Source organism: Branchiostoma lanceolatum, chromosome 11 (genome assembly GCF_035083965.1).
Source record: "Branchiostoma lanceolatum isolate klBraLanc5 chromosome 11, klBraLanc5.hap2, whole genome shotgun sequence".
Classification (NCBI taxonomy): Eukaryota; Metazoa; Chordata; class Leptocardii; order Amphioxiformes; family Branchiostomatidae; genus Branchiostoma; species Branchiostoma lanceolatum.
In genome coordinates, this window is record NC_089732.1 from 13,525,221 (window position 1) to 13,540,598 (window position 15,378).

The 15,378-nt window shown below is 38.9% G+C and overlaps 1 protein-coding gene across 1 annotated transcript; it reads right to left on the minus strand.

Moving 5' to 3' along the window:
• Positions 1 to 1,106: 1,106 nt before the first annotated feature.
• On the minus strand, positions 1,107 to 14,424 carry LOC136444418 (ATPase GET3-like). Its single transcript, XM_066441965.1, has 8 exons — positions 14,235 to 14,424; positions 12,475 to 12,622; positions 12,021 to 12,084; positions 11,651 to 11,744; positions 10,960 to 11,110; positions 9,986 to 10,093; positions 2,684 to 2,884; positions 1,107 to 1,855 (listed from the first exon to the last, which is right to left on the minus strand). The coding sequence occupies exons 1-8, from the start codon at positions 14,384 to 14,386 to the stop codon at positions 1,724 to 1,726; spliced, it is 1,050 nt and encodes a 349-aa protein (XP_066298062.1). The 5' UTR covers positions 14,387 to 14,424; the 3' UTR covers positions 1,107 to 1,723.
• Positions 14,425 to 15,378: the final 954 nt, after the last annotated feature.

Below are 15,378 nucleotides of genomic sequence, written 5' to 3' on the forward strand. Positions count from 1 at the left end.
ACAGTGATGGATTAATGATAAGAATGACGGATTAATAGAAAGGGAGACGGATTAGGGTCTCCGATGGCGGATTAAAGGATACGCTGACGGATAAAGGTTTATGGTAACGGATTAAGGGAAAGAGTCATGGATTAAAGCCTATGGTGACGTATTAAGGGTTGTGGTGACGGATTAAGTGCTATGTTGAGGGGATTAAGGGCAAAGCTGACGGATTAAAGACTTTCCTGACGGATTAAAGATTATCATGACGTATTAAGGGCAAGAGTGACGTATTAAGGGTTATGGGGACGGATTAATGATTATGAGGTCGGATTACTGGCTATGGTGACGGATTAACGGCAACGGTGAAGTATTTAAAACTTTCGTGACGGATTAAGGCTTATGGTGACGGAGTAAGGGCTACGGTGGCGGATTAAGGGTTACAATGATGTATCAATGATAATGATGATTACGGATTAAGAGAAAGGGTGACAGAATATGGTCTGTGCTGTCGGATTAAGGGTCATGGCGACAGATTAAGAGTAAGGATGTTCATGTACCACCGGAAGAGTTCATTCTCCCAAGGGGGTGGCTTTTACAAAACAGTCCATTTCAAAACAGTCATTTCTTGCAAGGGGAGGGAGATGAATTATGCTGTATTTCAACTACGTACTTAGAAATGTTACCTTTCCCCCACATAAGTTACACTAAAACGCAAACCTGTTCATATTTGCTGAAGCAGCTAATATTTATCTCTAGTTTACTACTGTACCTCCTACATTTGTCAAGTTTATGTATTCTTATGTATGGTGTCTTATAAGCCCGTATGGGCTGGGCGACTTTTGTCGCAGGACACGGAAATAAACATTCATTCATTCATTCATTCATTCATTCAAACATTCATTCATTCACATGACGGGAAACAAAGAATATATAATAGCTGTGACATGGAACCTACATGCATCATATAAATGTATGTTGTGGGAGAGGAATTTCCATCTTTTACGCAACCACAACATATGATGCTTTAAAACATTTGTTTAATATTACACTCAATACAGTTATGGGTCATTGGACCTTACATTAGCGGGCTTTAAATACTATTGCGGCTACTGCATTTCTTAACAGTGATTATTTCCCCATAACTAAACTACCTAAAATGTGTCAATAGAGATGCTACATGTATATATGCACGTATATCACAGACTTTACAGCGTTAAGGAAATCGTCTAGTAGATCTTTTCGACAATGCAGGACTTTTTAAAAGAGTGATACCTTTAATGTGCAACTTACAGAAAATTTCTATTGAAATATTCTTTGGGCTTTCTTTTGGCTTTTACAGTATTTTAATTCATTTCATGTCTAAATACGGTAATGCTTAGGTCACAATTGCAAAGGTGCCCGTAGGGGGTGTGGTCCCGGCCAGGCCCAGAAGACACAAATTTGTCCTGGTAGACTGCCAGAAGGGTACCTCTCGGTGTTCTCCCGATAAGGTCACAGCGCCTATTTGTTACCGGGTCCCGCATTGATTTTAACTCCGTGTTAAAAACTTCCAGGGCCCTGGTCATGCCCAAAAATAGCCTTTTAGCCGCAGGGTGCCCCATGGGGCTATATAGGGGTAACGCCCGAAAGTTTAAAAAAATGCTGTGAACTGCCCGGCAGGGCCCCTTTTTCCAATTGTGACCTAAGCATAAGGATCAACACTTAATGATATTCATTGTTCAGATCTTCCCAAACTTGTGCTCTATAATGGCTGTCCTGCCTGGTAAGGCTCGAGGATGTGTCTTGAGAAATGCTTCACCTTCTCTATCCCCCGCACCTCGTGGTTTAACAGCGGCAGCTTCGTAATGTGGAAGTCTTCATACAAGTCTTCAATCTGTGGCAACAACAGGAAACGATCATTTAAAAGCTCAGAGGAGGAAATAAAATCAATTGACAACGAGAGGTAGCAAGGTATCCATGCTATTCTAGCTCGGGTTTATGCTCCTCTGATCGCTTTCCTGCCAAATAGTCTGTCACCTGTCACCATTTTGGCCCTATCAATAATCTCTGGTGTGGAAAATTTTTAGAAGCAGTGAACTCCAGAATATCTGACTGTTCGATCCCTGTTACCATGGTGTTTCAAAGGAGCCAAATAGACCTCTCACATAACCTTTCTGTGAATATTGAGATGCTAAGCTAATCTTGATCAAAGTGTTACTACTGGGTGCCAGCCTACTTGGGGGGGGGGGTATAGGCAACAGAAAAGATGGGAAGATTATTAATTTTCAAGATAATATCAGAGAATGGACCGGCATGACACTAAGTGAAACCAAAAAGTAAAAAGGGTGGAGACAACTGGTTGCCAGATCTCCTGTGGTGTCGTAACATTCAAATACTTAGAATAAGAGACAGATGAGACGAGAGCCAGACAATTTAACGACCCAAGGAACAACTTTGGAGCTAGAATAAGAACCCATTATTCCCTACATGTATTTTGGCATCACCAGATGTCAAGGTTCAAGACGGATACCAGACCCTGGCTAGCCTAGATTAGCCTGGAGTCCAGCCTCTTAGCTTTGGTACGCTACCCCGCAAACAGGGCCAGCATGGTAGTGATGTTGGGAGTGGACCAAAGCTAACAAGGCTAGACTCCAGGCTAAGCCTGGATCCTGTCCTGAAAAGACACTAAGTTCAAACATAGGTATGGAACACAAAGGCTCACCTGGTCGAGGTATTTACACTGCATTTTGTACCTGGCGGCGCACATCCTACAGGGCTGGTCCTGCTGGGTGGGGAACAGCAGCTGGTTCACCACGATGTTGTGGGTGTCGATGTTACACTTGGTCAGTTCCTGCACCAATCTCTCGGTCTCGTACAACGACAAGAACTCGGCGATACACACACACACGAACGTCGTCTGGTCCTAGAGAAATTGGATACAAATTGATGAAGTAGAGAATTGGAAACGGAAAGATGATATGATGATATGATGGCACGCCTGTAAAGCTATCGATTTTTGGCGAATTTTTTTGCTTGATAACAAAAAAAAATTCTCCAAAAATCGGTATTTCAAAATAAACTTGTAGGCACGCGTCATTCTTGAAGTATTACTATCATGTACATTCCTGCAAAGTTATATTGATAAACATCGGAGCAAAAGCCAAGGAGGGCGTTTTTTTCTAAAAAAGGGGCGTGGCCTTATAGATATTGATGACGTAATGATGACATCATACTAATTTGCATAAATTATCACCTTGCTATCAGGTACTACCTTAAAAAAATCAAGGTTGAGGAAGGTTTATACAGCTTAAAAAAGTTTTTTTTCAAAAATATCCCAAAATTCCTCAGCCACCCTTCAACAATACCTTAAGCACTGAGCGTGCCTACCGTGTATAAAGAAAACAGAAATAAATAAATAAAAGTAGAGAATTGGATACAAATGGATGAAGCAAGGCCACATGTACACAAATCTATTTTCTTATTTCATTTGAATTTTTCAAGATTTTCTAATTCTTGAATACAGTACACTCTACAGCTTGGTTTGCCTGTATGTGCTACCTCCATCATGAAGATTTAGTAAAAAGAGTGATCAACAAAATCACATCAATAACGGTAGCTACACTATTCAACAATCTTTTGCAAGCAGGTTTCACATACTCACAAAGCCTTAAAGAAATAAAAAATAAAAGTACACTTCCAACAAAATTGCTACCCAGGCCTTAAAGAGAAAACAGGCATGTCATCAACAATTTTGTACCAACAACAAGGCATATACATCAACAGCCTTGAGAACAGACAATGAATTGTATTCATCAACTACTTATTGAATAATAAGATTAGTCTGGATATAAAAGATCTTTTAAATATATCTTTCTTTCAGTACTAGTCATCCCTAATATGTCTATATCTATAGCCTTCATGGTGTCCTTAAGGCCACACCAATTTAATTTCTTGGTAAGAAATTAAAAAAAAAAATTTGGAAAAAAAAATTCATGAAAATTTTTTTTCTAGAATTTTTTTTTGGGGGAAAATAAAAATCTGTTAACCAAGAAATTAAATTGGTGTGGCCTAAGCTTCTCGTCCTTGATAAATGATTACGCTATGAAACAAATCAAGGAGACGGATTCAGATGAATTTCTTGCAGACAAAACACAATGAATTTCAATGGCAGACAAATCATCATGCATGGAAGATACAATGAAAAAGTCTGAAAAAAGTGGCTGATGAAAGTTGCATCACTGTGTATGGAAAAGTAGCAAGAAATTGAAAGCCAATGAATCATAATGCAGAAGCTTCATCATAGTATGCAGAAATGTCATATTTATCTCCATGAAAAATGGAGATATTGTTTTTGGTGTGTCTCTGTGTCTGTCTGTCTGTGTGTGTTTCGTTTCCGGACTATTGTAGCATAACTCAAGAACCTCTAGATGGATTACGATGATATTTGGTATGTGGGCGGGTGTTGTAAAGCCAAAATTCAAGGTTGATTTTGGGCCCCCTGGTATGTGACCTTGGTACTGCAGCAGAACTTCAATTTTTGGATCTGGATTTCCTTGGGGTTTTTCATTCTGTTCTTCATGTGATATTGTAATGTAATTGACTTACTTGTTTGTAAAAATGCAAAAAAAGATATAAGATAAAAGAAGTTTACATTACTTTTAATAGTTTATGACATGCCAGAAGCAGGCCCTAACATAAGGGGCATTACATGTACTAGTATATAACCCCTCATAGGGCATAGTGCCCAGAGGTTCTTCTGTTTCTTTACTGTAGGACAACTAGACTGAAGGGTGGCTAGTAGTGGACAAGACAACTGAAGGTCTTCTTAAGATGTACAGCTGACCATAAAGACAACTCTGTAAAACAGCAAATCCTTTTGACCAACAGGAGGCTTCAGTCTTATTCTAAAGCTACATTGTTCTGGTCAAATGCTGTTTAAAGGAGTCCTAAACTCCAGAGGGGGGAGTTATTTTCCAATAGATGGTAATTTTAGGAAGTAGAAATGAATATTTTTTACAGTATACGATAAAGTACCCACTAGTCCCGTGCGCATCCAAAAGCATTCAGTATTCTACCAAATTCCCCAGGTGACCCTCAGCCTATGTGTTTTTTTACAATGTGCTTGACAACGCCTGACAAAAGTCAGATTACAAAAAGAATGTCAGGGTGGTTAAGAAAAACTTGTCTTCCTATGTGTTCTTTAATATCTTATTAACAATTGGCCTTATTTACGCCGAAAATATCCACGTTTAAAAATGTATGTTTACGCATAGGGAATACACTGGTAGGGTCTGCAGGGGTTTAGTGAGTATCATATTGTTTTAAAAACACACCTTGTGTAATTCACCACAAGCAGAATTCTGAACAAAATCGGCTGATTATGTATTGATTGATACATAAACTAGTGGAAAATAACACCGCCTTCTGGAGTTTAGGACTCCTTTAATGAAGCTATGATCTCAGGACTGCAATTGTCAGTTCTGGGCAGATTTTCCAGTGGTTCAAAACCAAGGGACTACTTGACCATCGTGAGGAATTTACCAAAAATTCCAACACTTTGCAGAATATTTTTAAAATCTGTGTGTGTATGAGTGTGTGCTTATGTGTGTGTGAGGCATGTGTTTGGTTGTGTGTGCATTTGTGTGTGTGTGTGTGTTTAAGTGTATGTGTGTGTTTGTGGGAGCATGTGTGTTTGAATGTATGTTTACGTGAGGCGTGGGGTGTGTTTAGTGTGTGTGTGTTTGTGTGTGTATGTGTGAGCACATGGGTTAAAATAAGAAACCTGCAATGTGCATTTTTAGGATTAGTTTTGAAGATTTTGTGATTCATAGACATTTTGTGTTATGAAGATATACAACTAAAGCATCAGCTGAATCATGAGTGAACGTTACCTGTTTTTAGCCACTAGCAAATATTTCAAATGTTTTGGATGTATAAATGCACTTAGAATGAATTGTTTTATGAAAAAAGGGAAGAGTTGGGGAAGGTTTAACATTGCTTAAAAGACACAAGGTGTGTTGTTTAGGGGGTACGTTTTGCGTGTTTTGGCCGTTAACTTTAGAACAGAAAAAGGGACCTTTATATTTGATTGATTTGTATGTTTATTATTTGGCAGATTCATTCAGCATGATTAGAAGTGTGTATAGTATTTACATGTACTTCACAATATGTATGTGTAAAAAACAAAAATTCTACTTTTTGCAGTGAGCCTTAGCAAGGCAAACTGAATTCGACTGTGTATGGTAGTGCTGTGTACCTAAATATGTGTTCAGGTTCAGGTCTGGATTTAGATCCAGAGGTCCAGGTTCAGGTTTGGACTTATATAAGTCTGGACCTGAACCCATGGCATATGTGTGCTGAAAAATTGTCTTTCCTGTTACATATAAAATTGCATATTGGCATATTTTTTACTTGCAATTTGAAAACTGAATACATATGTATGCGAAATTATATACAGTCAGCATTAAAAACAAAAGTTCAGTTATAAACACAAAAACAGCAAGGTTTTCATATTTTTCCAGTGCAAATTTCACGATCTAATTAAAAGAAGGTTTAAGATGGTTTAAAACAAAAAGGAGAGTATATGCAAGAGATTTTTTTCTTCAAATCCGGACTTGTTTCCAGACGTTTAGGTTTTTTTGGACTTGAACCTTAACGTTAGGTCCAGTCCAGATCAGGTCCGTAGGTACGCAGCACTAGTGTATAGTGTGTAATACAGAATGTAAGATTTAGTAGTGGCAAATATGCCACATGCCAGTAACAGCCAGTTCAATCATGAACATCGTAAGATAATGTGATATGATAACATGTGTGGTGGGGAGGGGGGCTGAACACTTTCAATCTTCAACAATGGGTGAAGCAATGAGCTGAGACTTTAAAAATGGGTGCAAAAGGGACACTAACATACCAAACATTACCGGAAAACAATATCATGTTTCGGAATATCATGTTTCCGAAAATAATTTCATCAGGTTGGTAGAACATAGGATATTTGGTATTTCTTTTAACACAACCAGGTAATCTCACCTGCTGACATTTCGGTGTCAAGTACACCAGATCCCAGAAAAGACAGGCACAACAAGAAGAGAAGAAATCTGCAGTCATGGACCATATTGCTAGAAACGACTGCGTCATTGACTGGGAGGGGGCCAAAGTAATAGACAGAGAGGACAACAGACGCATCCGTTGGATTAAGGAGGCAGTATGGATCAGGAAGTCATCACCAGTGATGAACCAAGACGAGGGGGGATACAAGCTCAGCCACGTTTGGGATTACGCTCTCACCGCAAAAGCACCACCTACATCGGCTACTTATAGCGGTGAGAAGCAGTACTCCAGTCAGAAGCTCTGAAGAAGGTGTCTGACAGACACCGAAATGTCAGCAGGTGAGATTACCTGGTTGTGTAAAAAGAAACTCCAAATATCCAATATCATGTTTGCATCTTACATGAAGCCACCATATGGGACAGAAATGTGCACTACCCAACTGTAACACAAGCTAGTATATGGAACAATCAGTTGTGACTTAATCATTATCCAAGGGTTTTATGATAAGGTTTTTTTTCGATTTCACAAAGCACAGAAACTGCCTTTAAAAATAACACACCAGTTTTGTACAGTAAGTACAAGCTGCATGGTCTCTTTTTGATGTGTGCGGTGGGTTCTTTGACGTGCATGAGGTATGGCTTTCCTGAAACACAGGACCTCCGGCGTTATGTCCGACAGGACAACCCTAACCAAAGTTAGATACACATGTTTACCACTCCTGAGTCGAGTGAGGAAATAGTGCCTTTCCCAAGAGATCAACATTGTGGCCTGCTAGGGATTCAAACTCAGAACCTTTCGATTCTAAGTCAAGTCTAATTAATAAGATCTTGTGATTATACTCACCAAGTTAAATGCAACTGATGTAGAAATAGACTGCTAAAAAATTTTTGCAGCTGACATTGCCATACTCCATATATAAGTACTGGCTGAATCAGTCATAAAAATATCATACAGATCCATCAACAGCTTCTTGAGTTATGTTGTCCACATACAAATACACATCCACACAAAGTCCGCTGCAGTACCGACGGACAATGCCAGTTCAACCATTTTTGAACTTGACCTCCGTTCCCACAACATCTACACACCTGCAAAAAATCATCAAGATCTATCAACGTTTCCGTCACTTTGTTTGCCTACATACAAACACAAAAAATGCAAAGTCCGCTGCAGTACTGTTGAAAAACGCAATCTGAACCATTTTCGAACTTGACCTTCCTTTGCACAACCACTAAACACCTACCAAAAATCATAAAGATTCATTGAAGCTTTCTTCAGTCAATGTCAGTTATGCCCCCGATACATACAGACCCACCCAACAGATTTTTCAACCGAAAACATAATCTTCTCCGAGTACAAGCACTCGACAAAGATAACAAGGTATTAGAAGAAAATGCTGTAACTCAACTCTCCCTCTAATCTTCTCTACTAGTACTGACCCTAATTGATTTCAGTCAGTGATACATGTACACACACACCAGTCATACCATAGATCAGTACTATGATTTCCAGGCAAATTTTTGCCAAAACTGTCACACACTTGACCTGGCTTGATCGCATGGTTCAAGGTCATAACTCTCACTGTTTCTTGAATAGTGATGCGTACCTAAACCTCAGACCTGGTCCGGACTGGACCTAACGTTTAGGTTCAAGTCCAAAAAAACCTAAACGTCTGGAAACAAGTCCGGACTCGAAACAAAAAATCTCTCGCTTTAAGTTATATTCCCTTTTTCATCATAAACCTTCCTTAGATCATGACATTTGCAATGAAAAAAATATGAAAATATTGCTGTTTTCGTGTTTTATAACAGCTGAACTTTTGTGTTTACTACTGACTGTATATAATTTCGCATACATAGTTTTCAAATTGCATGTAAAGATATATTGCCAATTTTTGTAACAGGAAAAAAAATATTTTAGCACAAATATGCCATTGGTTCAGGTCCGGACTTTCAAGTCTGGACTGTCAAGTCCGGACCTGAACCTAAACCTCTGGACTCGAGTCCGAACCTAAACCTAAACTCGGGTTTAGGTACGCACCACTATTCTTGAAGTTGGTACTTTATAAACCAATTAGATCAATTAAGGGCAGCTTGTATATAGGATACAGTAAGAATATAATAATGTGTGATTCAACTCATGTAATGCCAGCTTGCTATGTCCACTTCTGCACTTACAAGGGGTAAGGCATGGTAAATGATGATTATAAGGTTTTTCTAGCACATATCAGGCTAGGGTCATCCCCTAGTCTTTTCAAGACATGTAGCAAGAAGTTTCTGTAGCATGCTATAGACATAGCTCTAGATCTTCTCCATGACACATTTATATCCCATTTGGTGGCTGAAAGTACATGTAAGCTGCAGATCTGATGTTGTTACAATGGTAAAAAAATAAAAAGAGGTGAATCTTAAAACCAACTATAATGAGAATTTGCAATAAATTATTGCCTTGCAGTAAGGTATAGACCTTTCTCACGCGGCGGACATGATAGAATGAAAACGAGGCCCTTGTGACAAACATTAGACTGATTTTAACTGTCAATCACAATTAGCAGTTTAGCCAATGATTACTTGACAATTAGAGAATCGACCAATGAGGAAGTGGCTGCATGACCGTCAAATATTTGCATTTCTATGTTTTTATTTTGCATTTCTACGTTTTGACAGAGGAGGGCGGAGACTATAGGATCGGTCAACGAAGCTCTAAATTGCTGCATCTTTTTTGTGCATTACATTAGTTGTAATATTGATACTTGGATATCATATTTGAAAACTTAATGCGATTTAGGAGGAAAACTAAATCTGCACATTATTTTTGCTTCTTTGCCTCATTGGCCTCGTCTTCATTCTATCATGTCCGCCGCGTGAGAAAGGTGTATTTCCTGGAAAAAGAAAGAAGGTCCATACAAATGTAATTCGTAGAACACTGCAATCTAAATTGTTAAGCTAACTGCATGTGGGTCTGAATAAACACTTACCGGATCCCGGAACTGTTCGTTGACTTGCCGAATGATTGGCAGCGTGTCCTCTAGTCGTGATGACATCTCGTCTGCGTTTATGTCGCCCAACCCCAGCAGACCTCCAATCTGTTCACAAGCAACACACATTGTTTAATCAAGTTTAATTAATGCTTCAGTTATGATTCACTGACAGGTAAATAGCTGCGTTTGCCTGGAAGGTTGGCGTTGCTATGCCACATTTAAATACTTTATTACACGGTAGCAAAATTTCACGGTGCAAGGAAAATTGACTTTTTCACTGAACTTTAACTTTACGGTGGTGGCAAGTGATTTACAGAACGGCTGTATGAAGGAATCATAAATGATAACAACAGTTTTTTCACAGTGATGTTAAGTTCACAGTACAGAGGTGACCGTAAAAAACGTGAACATAAAGTTACAGTGAAAGAAACAAGAATTACAGTACTAGGGGTGGATACCGGTTCGGCTTAATAAGGTCCAAGTCCAAGTTTACATGTAGGTCCAGAGATTTAGGTTCAGGTCCGCGCCTGAACCTGGACCTGATCCTGTCCAGTTGATGTTTTGTTTTATTAGACCAATATTAAGCATAGAGAATTCATACTGACATGCACAACTATAAAAGTTCTTGGGGAGAAGACTTTAAAGATAATCCAGTGTTTGATATTTGAATATTGCACTTATTTTAAATGCCTGTTTTGTCAGAGGGGAGACTCAAAACACTTTTTATTAAACAAAATAGAGAAATATATTTGTACTTTGTTCAGGTTTTTTTGGACTCAGGTTTTTGGCTTTAGGTTTTTTGGACTCGGTTCTTGGATGTTATAAAGGTCCGAATCAGGTCAAGCGAACCGGTATCCACCCCTATACAGTACTCTATTCTCTCCTCAACTATTAACAGTGATCATTATGGATAATACAGCCACGCCAACAGAACAGGAAATACAGAACCCGTTTTCATCTAATCTCCTCACCTGGTGTATGAAGGGCGTTATCTGCGACTTTAACCTCAGGAGTTTGCCTAGGCCCTTCTCAACGACGGCGGGAAATGACAAGAGGCGTAATGTGTGCCCGGTCGGCGCCGTGTCAAAAACGACAGCCGAGAAATTCATTCCTTTCACCAACCTGCAGGACAGATCATAATGAAGAATGTTAAAATTACAACAAATTGTTCAAAAGTTGACTTTGAGATACAAAAACAGTAACAGTGTGTGTATCTGCAAGTAAGGATAATATTGTAATAAGAAAGTTATTTGCCAAATGATAGCTTATATGTAGGTGTAATAAGAATGCAATAAATATACAACATGTGAATTTGAGTGAATCTGATGTAATTATTACTTATTCGTAACAGAAGAAGTCAAGATATCACAAGCTTTCGACATACAGTAGTTACAAAATCTTCCCCCACAGGTAACTTTTTGTACCGCCCTTTCTCAATTTCAAGAGAGTGGGCGCTAATTCTAATTTTGCTAATTGCTGATCTTAGCTCAAAGTTATCTAGTAACAGTAAATATTTTTCCATTGAGTATTCTGTTTTTAGTTTTTTGTAAAATCTTAATTTACCATGTGCCCCCAAAGATCAGCTTGGAGATTATCTTGTTCAAACAATACTTCAGAATAAGACTTAGTGATGTTAAAACATGGGAAGGCAGTACATCTGACCTCATGACCTCTGCATAACTCATGGCCTCATCGACCCCAGGAAAGGCTGTCAGCAACTCCTGCATCATGGCTTTCCCCACACCCAGGGCGCCACCTAGGGTGGGAGGGGGGTACAACAATCAGTAAAGAAACTCATCTTAATTTCATGAAAGTTCTCAACACTAATTTTAAACATTTTTTTCTGGATGTTTTCAGAAGATTGATTTAACAGATACAGAACACTCTGCTAAACAAAATTTACTGTAGTCTAAATACATTTTTGAATGTAACAAAAATGGAGTAGAAATTATGCAAGTCGGAAGTGACCTGAGTTACAATACAAGTGGCAAAATCAATTCTTTGGCTAATTTGAAAGAAAGTGACTGTTAACCTTCAGCTTGATCCTCAAAGAAGTCATCAGGTAATTCAGACATCCCCAGATTCGGGTCAATTTCCTGGAACAGGAAAAAATGTTAATCTGAGCATTCTGAGGTAAGCATGTGTTCAATAAAGTGTAATAGTAAAAGTACGAAACAACATTATTACAATTAAGGGGATCCGGACGATTTGGCCCTTTACCATATTGGCCCAAAATCAACACACCGCAGTATCTCCAGGACCAAAGATATAAAAACCGGATGTCATGCTGCAGTACCAAGGTCGACCACTAGGAGGCCCAAAGTCTACCTTGACATCAACCCACGTACCAAGTATCGCAATCCATCCAGAAATTCTCAATACATTCTGCTGGACATGCACACACACAAACAGTAAAAAGTCCACCTCCATTTTTCATACAGCCTGATGATACAGGTAACATTACAATATCACTGATGTAAACCCACCATAGCAAACAGGTTCTCGAAGCCGGTGACTTTTGTAGGTATTTTGGAGAACTTCTGGTCGAAGGCGTCAGAGATGTTGTGAGCAGGGTCCGTGGAGATGATGAGGACTCGCTCACGAACCTTCGCCAGCTGGATCGCCAGGCTACAACTGTCAGGGGAACAGTCAACAAAAAACTCTTATCTAGTGTTGCGTACCTAAACCCCGGACCTGATCCGGACTGGACCTAACGTTTAAGTTTTAGTAAAAAAAAACTAAACGTCTGGAAATAAGTCTGGACTTGAAAAACAAATCTCTTGCTTATACTCTTTTCAACCATTTAAAACCTTCCTTAGATCATGAAATTCGCACTGGAAAAATCTGAAAACATTGCTGTTTTTGTGTTTACAACTTAACTTTTGTGTTTACTACTGACTACATAACGTTATATAATTTTGCATATATAGTTTTCAAATTGCATGTACAATATATGCCAATATGCAATTTTACATGAAACAGGAACAAATATTTTTAGCACACATATGCCAAGGGTTCAGGTCCGGGCTTTATACTAAGTAAGTCCGGACCTGAACCTGAACCTCTGGATCTAAATCCGGACCTAAACCTGAACACGGGTTTAGGTACACAGCGCTACTCTTATCTGTGACTTTATCATAGCTAGCTTTGATCTACTGGTTTCAAATGTCCAAAAATATTATAAACTCATAAATTCTTATATGATAATATTCATCTACTAGTAATGAAATTCAACATAATATATAGGCTATGATATGGGGCATGCATGGGGTGGCCCTGACAATGCCTTATGCTTAATTCAGGAGGACCCCCTACGTATTACGCTAAATTTAGGAAGGCAATACTGGGATAAAATACCATCTCCGGGGATCACGGTAAGGCTACACCAAGTAATTTTTATGGATGACGTCCGCTCGCGCATTGATTTTGGTCTGTTCCCAGAAAAAAACCCAAGAAATTCCGCTTCCTGTAACTATGACCAAAGAGTTACGACAGTGCTGCAAATCAATGGGATATGGAAAGAAACAGGACAGGACAACAACTGCTGTTCAATTTCAACTGATTTATTCAAATTATTGCTGTTTTCATGATGAATGAAATAATTGTTAGTTGTTACACTGTGTTCTCTCATTCAATTTGTGTCCTAACATGTGTCGTCGACTATTATATTTCAAATCTAGGCATCTTGTTTTTTTCGGCCCTTCTTGTTTTTTTTTCGCGCTCTCGCATTAGATTTAGGGTCTCCAAAGGACGTCATCCATAAAAATTACTTGGTGCAGCCTAAATCAAAATAGCCTGCCTACACCTCACGGTATAAACGTGAGGCAAGGGCGAACATAGGTCCTCAAATATGCTTCTTTCAGGTACATGTAACACTTGTAAACATGCAATGTATGTTGTGCCAAGGAGGTTTTATAAAACCTCCTTGGTTGTGCTTGAAAACATTATGGTTTAATCCCGGAAGTTAGAGAACCCAGCCCCTAAACGTTTAACCACCTTGGTTTAACGTTACGATTAAAGTTTACGATTTACACTTCATCAGTTCATGTTTCCTAAACCTTAGTTGTGGTGATCAACTGTATCCGTATTTTTAGTACTTTAGACGATAATATTTTCACCATAAAAACCGTATGAGTTATGATACTGATCTAAGGGACACGTCATCTTTCAGTTTCATGCATGCAGACTAGTTCTTCAGAATCGCCCCCCTCCCCACTGGACATTTCACGACTAAAACTGGCCTCACCTGCATGTAGTCTTCCCTACCCCGCCTTTCCCGCCAACGAAAATCCACTTGAGGGACTTCTGCTCCACTACATTGCGGAGAGAAGGGTCCAGAGCCTCCAAATCGTCTAAATCGGCATTCTGGTCAGCGTTCGTGTTGTTGGCGGTCGCCATCTTGATGTCAGTGTAGTGACTATCTGTGGCTGCACTTTCACATCTTATCGCACGGTGGCGCTAAAGAGTGGTGTCATGTGTGGGCCAACTGATCAATCACGAGTTGCCTAGTTTTGTCGCATAGAAGAGCGTTAGTCCAATTGCAAGTAACGAGCTCGATCAGGAAAGAATGAAACTTTTTCTAATCACTAGGTAACAAGGAATCCCAAGTATTAGTTTGTGATCCAGGCTGAATGGAAAGTTAGAACAACAAAACCCATGATATTTTGGGGGTAAAAAAAATGGTTTTCATTAATTAGTTTTCACCAGAACTAAAACGGCAAAGGATATTACCAAAAATGTATGTTGTTTGAAATCAAAATATAGAGAATAACTAAGCAAAGATATAACACAGACCCCAACACATATATCATATCATATACTAAGGTATAACATTTATATTGTATTGATGACAAAACAACTGAGATGCCATTCCCACGATTTGAACCGGGGTTTCCAACTAATTTGAACCACCTGGTACCAGTTCAGCTACGGGGACATCCCTTGCCCTCCTTTTTTTTGGATAAAACTTTATTGTCATTCTGTACAAAAATACATGATACAAGCAGTAACTGTTAACAATGTACGCTGTGATACGGACATACAATCATTCAAATTTTTCTTAAAGAGCTTTTGGATTTGAACAATGCAACTATGTCCATTTGATTCGTTCCGTACTTAAACTTACAAATTGTGTTTTCCCCAGCAGCATTAGTTTATTAATGTATTGAAATTGTTTTACATTGGAAAGTTGGTATCCTAAGATTACATCTTGTGTGGCTAATCCCTTGCCCTCCTATTGGAATTGGGAAAAGCTTTCGAGAGAAATCACCTGAATGGCCTAACATTCAGTTGCCCCTTGTCAAACAGGGTCAGTCATTTCTCACTTTGGCGAAAAACTTCAAGAGTATTTTATTTTATTTTATTTCATTGGATTTATTATATATATAGTA